The 16358-nt window shown below is 48.4% G+C and overlaps 1 protein-coding gene across 1 annotated transcript in view; it reads right to left on the minus strand.

Annotated features, from left to right (window-relative positions):
• Window positions 1-16358, minus strand: part of Cgnl1 (cingulin like 1) — a 142793-nt gene that overhangs the window by 20522 nt on the left and 105913 nt on the right. The window contains exons 9-13 of the mRNA XM_005075458.4: window positions 12167-12373; window positions 11320-11424; window positions 6531-6683; window positions 5646-5816; window positions 277-438 (exon numbers count right to left, since the gene is read on the minus strand). Coding sequence (XP_005075515.1) covers window positions 277-438; window positions 5646-5816; window positions 6531-6683; window positions 11320-11424; window positions 12167-12373 — 798 coding nt within the window. The remainder of the gene's footprint in view (window positions 1-276; window positions 439-5645; window positions 5817-6530; window positions 6684-11319; window positions 11425-12166; window positions 12374-16358) is intronic.

Raw genomic sequence — 16358 nt, forward strand, 5'->3', positions numbered from 1 at the left:
AGAAACATTGCTGAAGGGATACAGCACCATCAGCTAAGTTCTTTGGGGATCAACTTCTATCTTCTTCAAAGCAATGAAGCTATTAGACTAAACCACACCCTTCACTCCTAGCTTTGGCAAACTACAACACAAGAAACTGTCTCCCTGCAACAAGGAAAGATCTTAAAACATCAAGCTAGAGAGAGTAAAAACCCAAGACTTCCTGCATAGGAAACATCCCCCTGGCGGCCCAGACGTGTTCTCCACAGCCTGGCTCCTGCCTGTGCACCCACACACCTCCATCTGCTTGATAAGCCGGCTGCGGTCATCCTTGAGGTGACTCTTGGCCTCCAGCTCGTACTCCAGATCCTTCAGCGACTGCTCCAGAAGTTGCCTTTTTGTGAGTGCTTCATTCTCGGCTCGTTGGTAGTCTCGCAACTCTTCCTCTTTGAGGCGCAACTAGAAGGAGAGGGTGTTGGGAGGTTCCTTGAGCAGAGGAAATGGCAGCAAATTGAACCACAGTCTGCTTACTGGTAGCTCTGGCAATGATACCTAACGCATGCCTGCATACATGTCTGCGTACATGTCTGCGTACTGTGTACATGCCTGGCTCAAGGAGGCCAGAAGACAGAGGGCAAAGGCCCACCCCAAAGCAAAGAGGAGAAAATCACACCTCCCTCTAGGCTCCAGTTTTCCATTTTATAAAATGAGAGGGCTTCTTGGTCGTAAGCAGTAAACTAGTAAGTTATAAAGTCAACAGATTAGATATTGACTACTATTTCAATTACACAGAGCACACACACACACAAATAAGAGTATGAAAAATCATTATGATGCCTTTGTATTAGATATTAACATATTTGTACGGATGTATGCATGAATAATGCCTTTCTTATTACAGGCTACCATGGTCAAAACCACTTACTTGAAAGTCACTAAAGTAGTTAGGCGTCCTTGTATTGGCATCACCTCAAGAGAGGTTTAAAGGTTTAAAATAAAAACTTTAACAGTCTCTAAGCAACCAGCAGGCACAAAATCCAAGACTATAATCACTCTTTAGGCAACAGCCTTTGCTATATAGAAAATAATTGGTGATAACTACAGTGCTCTTTTCATCCGCAAGGTGGCGCCCATCTAATAGTTTTGAGGGCTGTACAGTTTGAGTCTCAGGAGCAGGCAGCCTCACTGGCAGTGGGAATGCTGACTCAGTGAAGCTCAACTGACTCTTTGGTTGCAGTGACAAATCCTCCTGGAGATGAAGAAGGCACAGTGCTAAGAAAAGACCACCACAGAGCTTTTTTTCCTTCAGGGAGCTCACGGAAAATCTGGGGAGGCTCCAAAAATCAGGCTAGTGTAGGAAGATTAGGGGAGAGGTGGAGGCTGGCAGAACCCCAGCCATTCCTAGCACAGCCCCACCTGGAAGGAGGCATGGGCCCTGGGCTGGTTTGGGTGGCATTGGTGAGTGAAACTGAGTGACATCAAGGGACCCCCTCATCCACAGAGGGACGGAATGGTTGCTCTGGATACCGAGGTTTGAGACACGGCAGAGAGACACTAAACTTCTCCCAGGCTCAGTGTCCCCATTACAACATAGGGATAATAGGAAAGTGTACCTCATTTGAGAATCAGACGGTAAACCCAAAGTAACGATCAGAAATAATACAGCCCAAATTTCCTTCTTGGCACGCCCTGACACACCTCTCCTCATACCTAGCACACGCTTCCCCCCACCTCGCAGGGTCTATCTCCTCACAGCAGTAGGGCCCTCCTGGGAATAGGACAGACAAGAGAAAAGAACCACTGGTACAGGCTGATCACCCCAATTCAAAAGCCCAAAGTGCAGGTCTGAGAGACTGCTCAATAATTAAGAGCACCGGCTCCTCTTCAGGGCTTTGGCTCTAGAACCCGCATGGCAGCTCACAACCATCTAACTCCAGTTCCATGGGATCTGATGCTTCTGACATCCCTGGGCACCAGGCACACATGTGCACACCTATATTCATGTAGGCAAAATAATTACAGACATAAAATAAATCCTTTTTTAAAAAGCCAAAACTCAAATACTCCAAATCTAAAACTAAAGACATTTTTGATTGTGGATTTTTTTAAAGTTGGAAATGACAAGTAAAACCTACACAAATATTCTGAAATCAGAACTACTTCTAGTACCAAGCATGTCAGATAAGGGAACACTCATCCCATTGAGTGTCTAAGAGTAACTGGCCCTGAACCAAAAGTCAGCATGACAGTCCTAAATGGGACAGCTGCATCACCCCTCCCACGGGGACACGGAAGAGGAGCCAGAGGAAGGAGTGGAACACTGTCACAAGACTGACCCACCAACATTCCATCTCAGAGCTGGGAGGGACTCACACAGCCCCACCCTTCCCTGAGGATCTATCAGTGGTTGCTCATGGAGAGAAAGGCACTCTCTTCAGTGGTGTAGCCACTGATAAGTTGTGCATGCAAATGACTCCTCACCCTAAACTGACAGGTCACACAGATGAGGAAGCAGATGGAGGGCCAGGTGGGAAGAGAGGGGATCCGCAAGAGTGAGGAGACAGTGGTGGTGAGGTACTAGGATCAAAAGACATCAGATCCCTACATGAAATGTCATAATGAGACCTGTTGCCGTATAGACTATCTGACAATGAAAGTAAGTAAGTAACCTTTGACCTGTCTGTGCTACCTTGCAGGTAAGCAGGATTTAGGAAACGAGCTAAAGACAGTGAAGTTTGATCCTCACTTCCTGACGATCACCCTCATCAGAACCTCCCTGTCTCACATCACTGACAGAACAGTAGCCAGTGCTCTGCTCTCCAGGCGAAGCAAGCCAATAGCCAGGGCTGTACCACCCCATCGTGATTTTCAACTGAAGTTTCACTGGGGAGAGGAGCAGTGAGCAGAGGTAAATGAGTCATTCAAGGGTCCAGAGGGATCTTGACTCATTAATTCATTTTGTTTTAAACATTCTGACTTAAGCATCAGAGGGGTGACACCTGCCTCCTTTCCCTTCAGAGATGAGGAATCTGTCTGCCATTCAAATACAAAGCTATCTTTATGGGCCACACCAGAGGTCCTGAGTTCAATTCCCAGTAACCACAACCATCTGTAACGAGGTCTTGTGCCCTCTTCTGTCCTGTAGGCGTACATGCAGATAAAGAACTCATAACATAATCTTTTAAAAAATTTACATATATGCACACACATATATATACACATGTGCTCTTTAAAAATATGTGTATATCTGTGTGTATGTACATTGTACATGCAGGTGCCTATAGTGGCCAGGAGGGGGCACTGGATCTCTGGGACCTACATTGATAAGATGGTGGTTGTGAGCCTCCCGATGTAGGTGCTGGGAACTAAACTCCAGCCCTTTGCAAGCACAGCAAGTATTCTTAACTGCTGAGTCACCTCTCCAGCTCCAGTATGCGCTCTCTCTCCCTCTTGGTCTCCATCTGGCCTTACCTAATCTTTGTGGCCTTCTGCTTCTTTATCTGTCCCGAGAATCTTCATGTTTCCTCCCCTACCAAAGTGTCTAGCCTAACAACCCTTATACAAATATCCATGTGGATCCCTGTGCCAGGTCCCAGTGACACTGTGGTCTTTCAAAGTTAAAACAGACCAGGTATGTGTTGTGTTCTGGCAAATGTCGAATCCCTCCACTCATCTGCTATAACAATGAAAACAACTTTTTTTCATAGCAAAGAGCTGTGAGGTCCCTGTGCCAGCTTCAGGGTCCTTGGAGTCCTGTGTCATGTTACTCTGAGGTAGAGGAGATCTGCTATCAGGCTCCTTTCAGAAAGCGTTCTAGAAATATGTAATAAATATCCATTGTTCTTTGATGGGGTCAGCACTGACTCAGGGGAAAACCTTCCTTTGATCATCAAAGAAATTAAAAGTTTGTTGTTGTTCTTTTTAAAGAAAACTTGTTTTCCTGTGGAATCTGTGGGCTCCTCACACTGTGTGCGGGGGGGGGGGAAGCTTGGCGAAAGAGAAGGACGTGTATCAAATGTCCGGGACCTGGAGGTCTTCACTCTATTGTTTCCTGCATCATCTCATTTGTCATTAAGCCACTAATGCAGAAAGAGGTGCTAAGAAAACAGATGGGTTGTTCAGGACCGTTCAGTTGGCACAGGCCAGAATCACAGCCAAGTGTGGTGGTTCACACTTGGAATCCTGGCACTCAGGAGCATGGGGCAGGAGAAGGACATGAGAGAGAGACAGGAATGGACAGTCATGGTGCTTCAGTACCTCCAGTCTTCTGTGAAAAAAACAACAACAACACTCAACCACCCAACAGGCCCATTCATGTTTCTCTTCCCAGGTCAGGAATGTAATGTTTGCATTTCTTTGTTCTATTGCTGCTGCTACTACTACCACCACCATAGACAGCCCTAGATGTCCTGGAATTCACTCTGTAGACCAGGCTGGCCTCAAACTCATAGATCCACCTGCCTCTGCCCCCCAAGTGCTGAGATTAAAGGTGTGCCACTCTGCCCAGTTTACTCATTATTTTTCTTAATTTTTTTTCAAGATAAGGTTTCCCTTTGTAGCAATGGCTGTCTTGGAACTCACTCTGTAGACCACTCTGGCCTCAAACTTATAGAACCCACTTGCCTCTGCCTCCCAAGTGCTGGGACTAAAGGTGTGTGCCATCACCAGTCTATGATTCTTGAGTATAAACCAAGAGAGATTTTAGGGCAGGCTGCTGTCTCAGCAGGTAGGTGGTTGCGGCACAAGCCTGATTATCTCAGTTTGATCCCCGAGTCCTGCAAACGTAGACGGAGAGAACCAACTGTGTAAAGTTGTCCCCGAGCTCCCCACATCCACTCCCGCACTCGAAGCTTCACGTCCACACTGTTCACTCCCAATGACAAATAACAGCAGCGTGTTTTCACTATTTCAGCATTCATAAATTCCTAAGACTGGGAGATGGAACCCAGTCTAGGCGATCGCTCTGCCACTGAGCCGCAAAACCAGTCCCTAAGGACATCTTTTAGTCTATTTTATTGTAGCTATCAAAATCTTATCTACCAGGCCACCTCAATAAAAGTCAAAAGATGACTATCAGGGCTGGAGAGATGCTCAGTAGTTGCTCAACAATGAGGACCAGAGATTGGATATCAGCACCTACACCTAAAGTCAGGCACACGCCTGCAACTGCAGCTCCGAAAGATCCAGTGTCCTCTTCTGGCCTCCATGGGCACCCGTACATACATGTGTGCAAACAGACACATACACATGGAAAAGCACACTCGCACATAAATAATTAAATCTTTAAAAAAGAAACGGTTGTTAAAAGAATCTAGTCATCCCCTGCCATCTTGCTCTAGGGATACAGGAAAGCACTGATGTGATGACATGTTTGGACACAGATGGACACAACATTCTTGCTCCATAAAGAGTGGCTCATCTTTTCAGGGAAAACTGTTGACCAAACCAGAATATGGCCCTACTGAAGGTATATCTGTTTCGCTTCTGAGCCATATCTGCTTTTAGTCACTAGAGAATGGAGAAAAAAAGCAAGCCCCAAAGCTGCTCTAAGTGTTATCTCCCTCCCCGCACACACCCCAGCCCCGCCCAGGGCAGAAGCCTTGCAAGGCATGCTGAAGCACATTCCCAAAAAGAGATAAAGGAGAGCATTACCCAGCAGGCATTACCTCATCCTGCATCTTCACAGCTGCCAGTCTGGCCTTTTCCACCTCCAGGCTTTTCTCCTTCAGTTGAGTCTGCATCTCCGCAAGCTCCCGGCGGTTCTTCTCCTTGTACTCACCCAGCTGCCTCTGCAGCTGCAAAGAGGATGTTCGGGAGGCCTCTGCAATGTCCGACATCTAGAGGAAGTGACGTGGTATGAACTGGTCCTGCCATGCCGGAGACCCCTCTAACACAGAGAGCGTCTCCTCTGCTCCCTACCTTTGAAGCCTCCCCTGAGGCCAACAGACCAGGCCCGGGCTGTTTGGGTCTGGCTAACCCTGCTGCGGTGACAGCACGGAGGAGTGAATAGGGACACATCGTCCTGAGGTCACAGCTTTGCGTTTCACTAACCAGTATGATTGGGGCATACTCTTAGCCAATAATGGCCTTGGCGCTGTCCTTTTTGGAAACACTGAAATCAGACCTACCTTCCAAAGTTAAGACAATACCAAGATATGGAATCCTAGTTAGAGCTAAAGAGGTCACTAGCAAAATGCCTTCAGGGGTAGGCGTCAGAAAATGGCAGCCTCCTGTGTGCACTCCTAGAAGGCGGGGAGCCTATCAGTCTTGTGCCTTTCCCTGTGAGTGTCTTGGGGCAGAGGTGAGCTGAGGGATCTGTTTATTGTTATCAAGTGACCAGGTGCCCAGAGCCCTGAGGCTTTTGGCATTTATTTTTAGACAGTTTCTCCGCATCTGGAATTTTCAGCAAGTCCAAAGAATGGCTGCAGGGGCTCTTCAACGCCCAGGTGCATCTGCGCTTGGGGGGACTGTGGGTTTCCTGAGCCTGCCCGGGAGAAAGTGCTGGGTTCCCCTGGGCCCCTTGGCCCTTGCTCTGCCTCCTGGCCCCTCACCTCCTTCTGCAGCTTTTCGATGGTCTTGTCCAGGTGCCACCGCTCACTCTCCATCTCGTTCTTCAGCTTTCGCAGCTGCTCCTTCTGCTCAGCCTCCTCCTGGAGTTTCTCTAACAGCTCCTTCTGCTCCTGGGAGGTCTGGCTCAGCTCTCTCTGCAGAGCGTAGGAAAATACAGTGGTGTCACTCACCTACCTGGTCAGCCTCTGCCACAGGTGGCAAGGGGAATTTCACAGCCACTCCACAAAGGCAATGAAACCTGCTACCTCTATGTGAATGGGAAAGAGTCAAGGGGATCAGGGACCAAAAAAATGCAGAGAGGGAGAGAGAGAGGGAAAGGGAGAGGGGGGGAAGGAAAAGGGAGAGGGAGGGAGGGAGAGGGAGGGAGAGGGAGGGAGGGAGAGGGAGGAGAGAGAGAGAGAGAGAGAGAGAGAGAGAGAGAGAGAGAGAGAGAGAGGAGACCTCAAAATGACTAAACCAGCAACCTCCACTGGAACAGAGGTGGAAGAGCAGCCACTATGGCTGGTGGCGTTCAGGCTAAACCCTTAAACCCGAAGTTTGTTCATAAGACAGAACAGTGATATCGTAGACCAACCTAAACCAAACCAACAAGCACTCTACCAGCTGAGTTCAGTCTGCAGCCTAGTAGAGGCATGCTTTGAGACTGAGTTTCTCTGTGTAACCTTGGCTGTCCTGGAACTCACTCTGTAGACCAGGCTGGCTTCAAACTCACAGAGATGCACCTGTGCACCACCACTGTCCAGCTCAGGAACTCTTAAGGCCTGGATGGGCTTGTGTCATTGCAAGAGGCTGCACCGAACAATTGTTGACATTTGGACAGTGCTTAACAGTCTATAACCTGTTGTCACACACAGTCACTCATGCATTCTGAAGCTACTTTAAAAAAAGATTTATTTATCTATTATGTATACAGTATTCTGTCTGCATGTATGTTTGCATGCCAGCAGAGGGCGCCAGATCTCACTATGGAGGGTTGTCACCACCATGTGGGTGCTGGGAATTGAACTCAGGGCCTCTGGAAGAGCAGTCAGTGCTCTCTGAACCATCCCAGGTGCTCCTGGGTTTGCAGAGAATACTATAGGTATACTTGCCAAGCAGAGGACAAGAGAGTGAAAAAAAAAAAAAAACACCCTGAGGAGGTCTCTCGTCCCTGAATTCCGATGGGGTGACTGTGCTTTGGGAAGGAGCAAACATTGCCAGGCTGCTAAAATTTACCCCCACAGGGAACCAACGTCAACAAAAGTTGGGAAAGGACAGCAAAGAAAGATACTCCAAGGCCAGTGTGGAGGCAATCAGCCCACTACAACTACAGTTGGGCACACACCAGGAGGTTCTGTTTGAGTTTACTTTGTGGTGTTGGGGAGAAGGGGAAGGAATTGTTAGCACCTGGTGAGGTTGAGTCCATCCTGTGGAGGGAACTCTAAGGAACTAGATTTCAAAGATGTAAACTACTCCCAGGTGGTGGTGGCCCACACCTTTAGTCCCCGCACTCTAGAGGCAGAGGCAGGAGGATCTCTGTGAGTTCAAGTTCAGCCTGCTCTACAGAGTCACTTCCAAGACAGCCATGGCTGTGTCCCCCCCCCAAAAAGTGAATCCCTTACAACACCCCACCATGGATCAGGGAGGGGCTCACTAGGCCCCACCCTCCCTGAGAAACTAAAGTCATGTAATGGGGCAGAGTCATTTTCTTCAGTGCTGTGGCCACTGATGAGTTGCCCAGCTTAGTGAATAACCCCTCACCCAAGCTCGCACAAGCAACCTTAATTATGCTCAGAGCGAAGGGAGACATGAAAGAGGCCACCAGGCATGGGAGGGGGACAAAAGAGAGTAAGGGAGGGTGAGTATGATTGTAGTCCGTTGGATATATGTGTGAAATTGTCAACGAAAATTATGTTAAATTCAACCAAATGGACTGCCAGTAACAGCATGCTAGAAAACGTCATTAAAGCTATTAATAAAAGAAAATATGAATTCATAGGGACCAGCAATCCAAGGGTCTAGCAAGCGTCCCGTAAAAACCTTCAGGATCAGGCTCAGCTGCACCTCTGGAGACCCCACGAACTCACTCCTTCCCTCGGATCCCAACCCAGAGTCTCCTGGCCAGTGGACAGGTCAATCCCAGCTCCACAGCCTCCCACAGCTCACACGCTGTGCGTCACTCTATGCCTAGGTCCTTCCTCCCTGCCACCAAGGCACCCCACTTTCACCCACTCTGTGTCTGGACCCCAGCATGCCACCCAACATGAGAAGATTTACCAGAACACCTATTTCAGCTAGGTTATTTTGGTATTTTTATAATCTCTTGTGTGCTAGCTATAATAAGACAGTGAAGTCCACACAAGAGTAGATTTTCTGTCTGGGATACCTACCACAATTAACACCTGAAAATGCCATAAGGTATCTCATGCCTTGGGTGGCGAAGAGGTAGAGGCAGGAGGATGGGGGAGAGGGATTGCTCACTGGCCAGCAGCTTGCCGAAAGGAGAGCTACGGGATCAACGAGAGTCGAGAGACTCTGTCTCCAACAATGAGGTGGAAAGCAATAGAGGAAGACATCGCAAGGTCGACACCTGGCTTCCACAGATGCCTGCGTGGTCCTGTGCACGTGCGTGTACGTGTGCATGTGCGCATGCGCGTTTCTCTCTCTCTCTCTCTCTCTCTCTCTCTCTCTCTCTCTCTCTCTCTCTCCTCCCTCTCCTCTCTCCCCCTCCCCCCTCCCCCTCCCCTCTCTCTCTTTCTCTCCCTCTCCAAAGATCCCAAGCTTGCTTCTTTTTGGGTGAATTTGAGACATGTTTCTGCAGTACACTCTCTCAATACCCACAGAGAGAGAGAGAGTTCTTTTTAGCTGGGAGTCAAATCCAGGGTTTTGTGCGTGATAAGCAAGTTTCCACACCACTGATTCTAGAACATACTTCTTAGACAACTGAGGAGGCAGAACATTGTTCTAGATGACATTTCTAAATTGTGGGACATTTTAAGATTATCTGGAATATGAGCCAGGCAGTGGTGGCACACGCCTTTAATCCCAGCACTCAGGAGGAAGAGGCAGGTGGATCTCTATGAGTTCAAGACCAGCCTAGTCCACAAAGCTACATAGAGAAACCCTGTCTCAAAAAAAAAATTATCTGGAATAACTATCAAATGCAAGTTAATGGATTTCAATCTGTTCCAAAAACTGTGACTCCACCAGAAAGGGTAAGAGTTTGCATTCTGTGTAAGGGGTATCCACTATTGTTTCTTGAGTCCAATATAGGAGGTAGTCAGATTAAGTGTTAATTTTCTTTTTTTTTTAATATTTTTTATCCTTAAAGGAAGGTTCTCTCCCTCCCGCTCCTGTCCTAGTGGGCTTTTGCACATTGAGACAGCAGAAGGGGAAAGCCTTGATGCTTCCACAGCTGGCGGTAGTTACTGTGCACATTGAGACAGCAGAAGGGGAAAGCCTTGATGCTTCCACAGCTGGCGGTAGTTACTGTGCTCCAAGGCCTCTGAGAAGCCACCTTCCTCCTGTCCTTCATCCAGGAGCTCAGTGGCCCTTGGTTACTGACCTTAGTCATATAGCAAAAGGCTCTGCAGCCAGTAACAGGTCATGGTCCCTAAGCTCAAGGGTGCCTTTGTATGTCCCCCACCTCATGGCCCACCTGGTGAGCCCCCTGACACCTGCATGTGCAAATTTCCTTCCACTATCGGTCAGTGGGCTTGTACTGCTAACCTTTAGGCATCATCTCTGGAGCTACAAAGAACCTCACTCAGCATTGCCACCCAGAGGGCGAGAGCTGCAAAGGGACCCCGGAAGCTGGCTCAGTGGGTAAAGCGCTTGCCGCACAAGCGCGAGGACCTGAGCCCAGATCCCCAGCACCCAGGCACATGCCGGATTAGGTGACGTCCGGGTGTGAATCCTGCTCCATACACGGGAGATGCTGTTTAAGAGAACTAGCCTCGTGTACTCTGGACCATGGCTCCGAAGCATCATTTCCTGCGTGCTGTGCCCATCTGACCCTGCAGGCTAGTGGGAACCCACTGGGAAACTTCAACAGTCTTGAGCTTGAGCCAGCGTTCAGCCCTTACCTTCCCCGAAACTCACCCCAGGGATATTCGGGCAGCATTTTAAAACCTCAGGGCAGAAGACAGAAGGAAGGCGCACCTGGACCAAACTGAGGCTGCTGTGTGAAAGTCAATTTACAGCTTTAGCACTGGCTCTGACTACAGTAGACTTCAAACAATCTACCTGACATCCAAGTGAGAAAATCTCATTTTCTAGGAACCTCCTGGTTTTGAAGAGAGATAGCTATCTGGTCTCAAGGAAATGACTTCCTCCTGCTCCTTTTCACAGCCGCCTTGAAGGACTGCCCAGTGTGGGGTGTGTTTGCCCAGAGAAGGGAAGTTGACTTCTGCAGAGAGGCCACTCCAGGCCACCGTGGGGACAGGTTCAGCCTGCTTTCACGTGCTGTTTGCATTGTATTTCTGCAAAGCTGTCGAGAACGAGAACGTTCCCATCAAGGGCAAGGCCTTCTCAACCTTGGCACAGTAACGACTGGACCAGAAAGCTCATGGTTGTGATGCTGGCCTGCTTTCTAGGATGCCTGCAGCATCTTCCCTGTGTGACAATTAACACATCTCTAGATATCGGCAACTGTCCCCTACTTCCAAGTCATCAGTCTAGATGGACAGTTGGAAGCTCAGGGTGGCTACGCAGGTGGAAGGCATCCCTGAAAGGACAGGCCTGGTGGCCGTGTCTACCAACATGGATGAGGAAGGCAAGACTCAGGCTTACCTGGGCATGTTCCAGCTCCTTCTCCAGAGCTCTCCTGGCGGAGGTGGCTTCCTTTTCTTCCTGTCTGGCATGCACAAGGGCTCCCTCTAGTTGCTGTACTTCACTCTGCAATGAAACAGAAGGGTCAAACAACATAGTGATACACCGATGTGTTCTGATGCCTGCTGTGTCCAAGACAAAAAATGGCCATGACCATAGTGTGTCTGTCATGGCATCAAGCTAAGGAACAGCTGAGTTCTTGGGTGTGTGCACCTCTGCAGTCCCGTTTCTAACCACATGTGACCTTCTGGATAACCTTGGTGACTTTTTTCTTTATTACAAATACCCAAGCTTTACCCCTGGAGAGTCAGAAACTCCCGGTAGGGCATGGGGGCAGGGGATTGCTGTAAAGGTGTGCAGGTTACCTGATGGGTGCCTGGAGTGTCCCTCCCATTCTATTGCTATAGTAACTTACCGCCTCTTTCCTTAACAGCTTCCAAAGCTCTGCTAAAGTGGATAACTGGTTTGCTAAAATCTCCAAAAATATCAGTTATGTGTTAAAGAAAGAATGTCTCTAGTGATTCAGCCTAATGGTGGCATGTCAACGGGCTCTGCAGGTGTTTAGAGGTCCCCATGGAGCCTCAGAAAGATGTGTCTGTCTGATGTGGGAGCCACTGGGGCCTGTGTTTCCTACCCTGGCTTCATTAGCCCTGCTCCCAGACCTCTGGTTCCCACCACTCCTATTGATGCTTGCAGGTTACCTTGACATCCTAAATAGGTCCTTACAGTCCCTTCCCCAACTCTGCAATCACTATAGGAAAGAGGGCCACGAGCTACCAAGCCCCGACTAAGGCCCAGGGAGCCTCACCTGAAACTTGCGGAGTGTCTCCTTTGCCTGGGCCTCATCGTCTTTCACATCCTCCATCTGCCTCTGCAGCTGGACCAGTCTGTGCTCCAGCTCTGCAATCCTTCCCTGCAGTTTCTCATTCTCCTCCTTCAGCACCTTCTCACGCAGGTCAGCCTCTGCTTGGCTCTGCTCCGACGAGTTGCTTCTGCTGGCCAGGACCTCCACATTCTAAGAACAAAGAATGAAGGAATGAGCGTTCACAGGTGGTCCCCAACTCATGAGGGAAGCTGGCTTCTGAAAAGTGCCACAGCTGGAACCTTCTGGCATTTTTCTGCCATCTCAGCAACAGCAGGATGAGGCAGAATGATTGGAAGTTCCAGGCTGGCCTAGGGTACTTGATGCTTTCGAAGCTAGCCCAGGCAACTTAGGGAAACCCTGTCTCAAAATATGTTTTTTAAAAGCTGGAGACGTAGGTTCGTGGCAGTGGACTTTGCCTAGCATATTTGAGGGACTCCATTTCTTCCTATCCCTCCTACCCTGAGCCTTGGCTATCCTGGAACTGGCTTTGTAGACCAGGCTGGCCTTGAACTCATTTCAAAACCAAGCATTAAGAAAAGAAAAATTTGGGCTGGAGAGATGGCTCAGAGATTAAGAGCATTGACTGCTCTTCCAGAGGCCCTGAGTTCAATTCCCAACAACCACATGGTGGCTCACAACCATCTGTAATGAGATCTGGTGCCCTCTTCTGTCTGGCATACATGCATGCCTGCAGGCAGGATATTGTAATCTTAAAGAAAAGAGAAATTATGCTAGATGTCAGGGGAAGAAGACAGTATGAACAACAGCCTACAGGCCACTTGCTGCCTGTCAGCTGCTCTTAAATGAAATATGGGCCATGGTAGAGCTATGTAGTTTGATGCCTGGCAATACAAAAAAAGTGAAAAATAAATGAAAAGATGATATCTTAAGAGCATAGCCACACCCACTTATTGGAAGATCATCTGGGGCGGCTTCCATAGAATGCCTGCCAGTCCTTCCCTGTGCTCAACCCATTTTGAGGTCTCCAACTTGAAGGACCCTAGAGCCTATTCTCATCCCACCCACAAGATGGGGCAAGGGGGTAGGCTGGGGGCATATCAACTCTGTTGATAGGATGCTTGCTTGGCATACATGAAGCCCTGGGTTTGATCCCTAGCATCATATACACTGGGTGTGGTGGGCACAGTCTCCAGCACTAATGTGGTACAAGCAAGAGAAAGAGGAGATCAAGGTCATCCTCTGCTACATAATGCATTTGAGGCTAGCCTGGGCTACACATGACCTTATCACAAGCAAATGAAGACAGCACCCCTTCAGAACTCAAACTGGGTCATGGACCCAAATTCTAGAACTAAAACCATTAAAGCTCTTAGGAGACACAGGAGTGCATATCTGTGATTTTGGTTTAGGCAAAGGTTCCTCAACTACAAAACTAGAAGCACAGATAAGAAAAGAACAAACAGATAAACTCCTATGTGTGTGAGTATATGCTTGCATGTATTATGTGTACCATGTGGGTGAACTACCCAAGGCATCCAGAAGAGGGCGCTATATCCCTCTTAGGACTAGCGTTACAGGTGGTTGTGAGCCTGTAACTCACCAAGAAAGAGTGGCCCCTGAGAAGTAAGAAACTTTTGCAATGTTGGGGATACCATCAGGATGATAAGATGGCCTACAGAACAAGAGGAAATGTCTGTAAATCAGATCATATTAAAATATATAAAGAATTCTTCACCTTCCTAATAAAAAGATAAACCACCTTTTATCTATTTATTTTTGAAGCAGGATCTCTCACACAGTTCCGACTGTCCTGGAATTCACTCTAGACTAAGTTGGGCTCAAACTCACAGAGATCCACTGGACTCTGCCTCCCAAGTACTTGGATTAAAGGAGTGTGCCTCAATGCCTGGCAAACCACCCACTCTCAGCAAGGGCAATGGATAGGAATAGATTTATTTCCAAAGAAGATACAGGAAGGGCACTTGGTCTGTAAGTTCACAGCTGCCAGGGTCACCCCAGCCTCCACAGTGGCACAGGCTGTGTTTGGTTCTAGGGAATACGCATATACCCTGGCACTTGGTGCTGGTTTGATTATTTGCAAAGTGCTAATTTGCCTTTCTCTGTGTTCACAGTGTGGTAAACCGCATTGTGCTTACAAATAGTTTAACATTTAACATAAGCCTTTGTTGGCAAATCCAGAAACCTTCTCTGGCCCCTGCTCCCCCACCACTCCTACCTCACTGTTTTATAAAAAGACCATAAAACAAACTTCCCCTTTTCCTGGAACCATACCTAATTCAACAACAGTCCTGTCATCTAAAAACAAACAAAGCACATACCCTTTTGTTTAAGGCAAGGGCCACATGAAAATTCTTCTACGTGAGACCCAGGCAAAGAAAACTGGTGTGGAAAAGCTCTTCCAAGGCCTCCCAGCTCCATTCCCACATCATCTTTTCCAGATTCTTAGTGATGTTTGGGTCCGTTCATGTGGCAGAGATGTCAGAGCTGGAAAAGCTCTGCTGACCCAGAAGGTCACCGCACAGACACAGAAGCCATATTTATAGTGCCGGGGCTATTTCTGTGACTCTGATCTTCCTTCCCAGATGTCACAGCAAGACTGGAGAGACCATATGACCAGAAGGAAGACCAAAGACGCACACTTCTGATTCACCGAGCTGTTTGTCATTTAGCATTTTAACCTTATTCACTCACCTGGGCAGTCACGCTTAACAAATATCAACTCCAATTCCCTGTCGTTCCAGCAACTTGAAATCCCTACACTACATATCATGGCCACAAAGCAAATATGCCATTTGCTACTATTGTTTTCCAAGCCTGGACCATGACTAAAAGCTGCATTAAGATAGTGTCTCCATCTATCAGGCAGCCAAGCTAAAAAGTTTGGGCAGAGTCGGAAAACATGGCTGCTGGGGTGAACCCTGTTGGAGAACCTAGAAGGCAATATGGTAATAGCTATTGAAGATACCAGGGACATTCCCTTTGCACGGTAATTTCTCTCCAAGTACCACAGCCTACACACGAGCAAACGGCACAAAAAACGAGCCTAACGGCCAGGTGTGGTACACACCTTTAGTCCCAGTACTCGGAAAACTAGGGCATCTCTGGGAGTTTGAGGCCAGGCAGGGTTACTAAGTGAAGACTACATAACAAAACGAGACGCTGTACCATAAGAGCCTGCAATCTGCCAAATGTCCTTCAGCATTGTGTCTCTCCCATAGTGCTATGCAGTGCGGAATGAGAGCAGAAAACAAGCAAGGGGCAGAACAGTCCACCAGCCTTTCTGTGTATGGTAGGTGTGCCTGGCCGCACTATGAGCTGGTGGTTCTGACTGACCAGGAGGAAGGGGAGCGGGCCTGGGAAAAGGCGAGGCAAGTTTATCCACTGCAAACTCTCTTGTGACGTCTTCATTCCGAACCACAGAAACTCAACAATTACAACGTTAGTGTGCATTTTCTTTTAAAAGTTCAACCGTTTTGGCCACAGGCACCTGGAGGACAATAAAGCAAGTTCTCGCCTCCTCCAGCCTGTGGAAACCTTTCCCCCGCCTGCTCACAGGCCCTTCTGCACAGTGAGAGATAGCGGAGCCCAGCTGCAGCTGTACAAACACAGCGCAGACCGACCTCTCACGCTGGTTTACACGGTGAAGCGATCCCGTCTCACCACCGATAGTTAGGAGGGTGAACAGGCACAGGTGCCCGGCCCCTCACTCTGCAGTTGCATGAGTGCTCGCTCCTCCAGCATTTAAACCAGCCAAGAGGGGGGTGGAGACGCCCATCGTGGGGTGAAGAGAGAAAGCTGTGGACAATGGCTCTCAAGACTCAGGTTTCTCCGTTACAAATGGCGTCTTCCCCACTGTGACATTTTAACTCCATGCCATGGAATTTTGGGGTGGGAGATGGGGGGTGCAGGTGCATATGTGTGTATCTGGAAGCCAGAGATCAACCGTGTAGTTCCTCAGGCACTTTTTTTTTCTTTTTGAGACAAGGTCTCATATTATCCTGGAACTCACCAAATGGGATAGAGTAGCCAGCCAGTCAATCCCAGAGATCTGCCTGTCTCCATCTCCGAGGCACTAGGATTATAAATACCTGATACCACACCCAGATTTTTCACGTTGGTTCTGTGGATCAAACTCACATCCGAGTGCTTGCAT

Source organism: Mesocricetus auratus, unplaced genomic scaffold (assembly GCF_017639785.1).
Source record: "Mesocricetus auratus isolate SY011 unplaced genomic scaffold, BCM_Maur_2.0 Super-Scaffold_100691, whole genome shotgun sequence".
Lineage (NCBI taxonomy): Eukaryota > Metazoa > Chordata > Mammalia > Rodentia > Cricetidae > Mesocricetus > Mesocricetus auratus.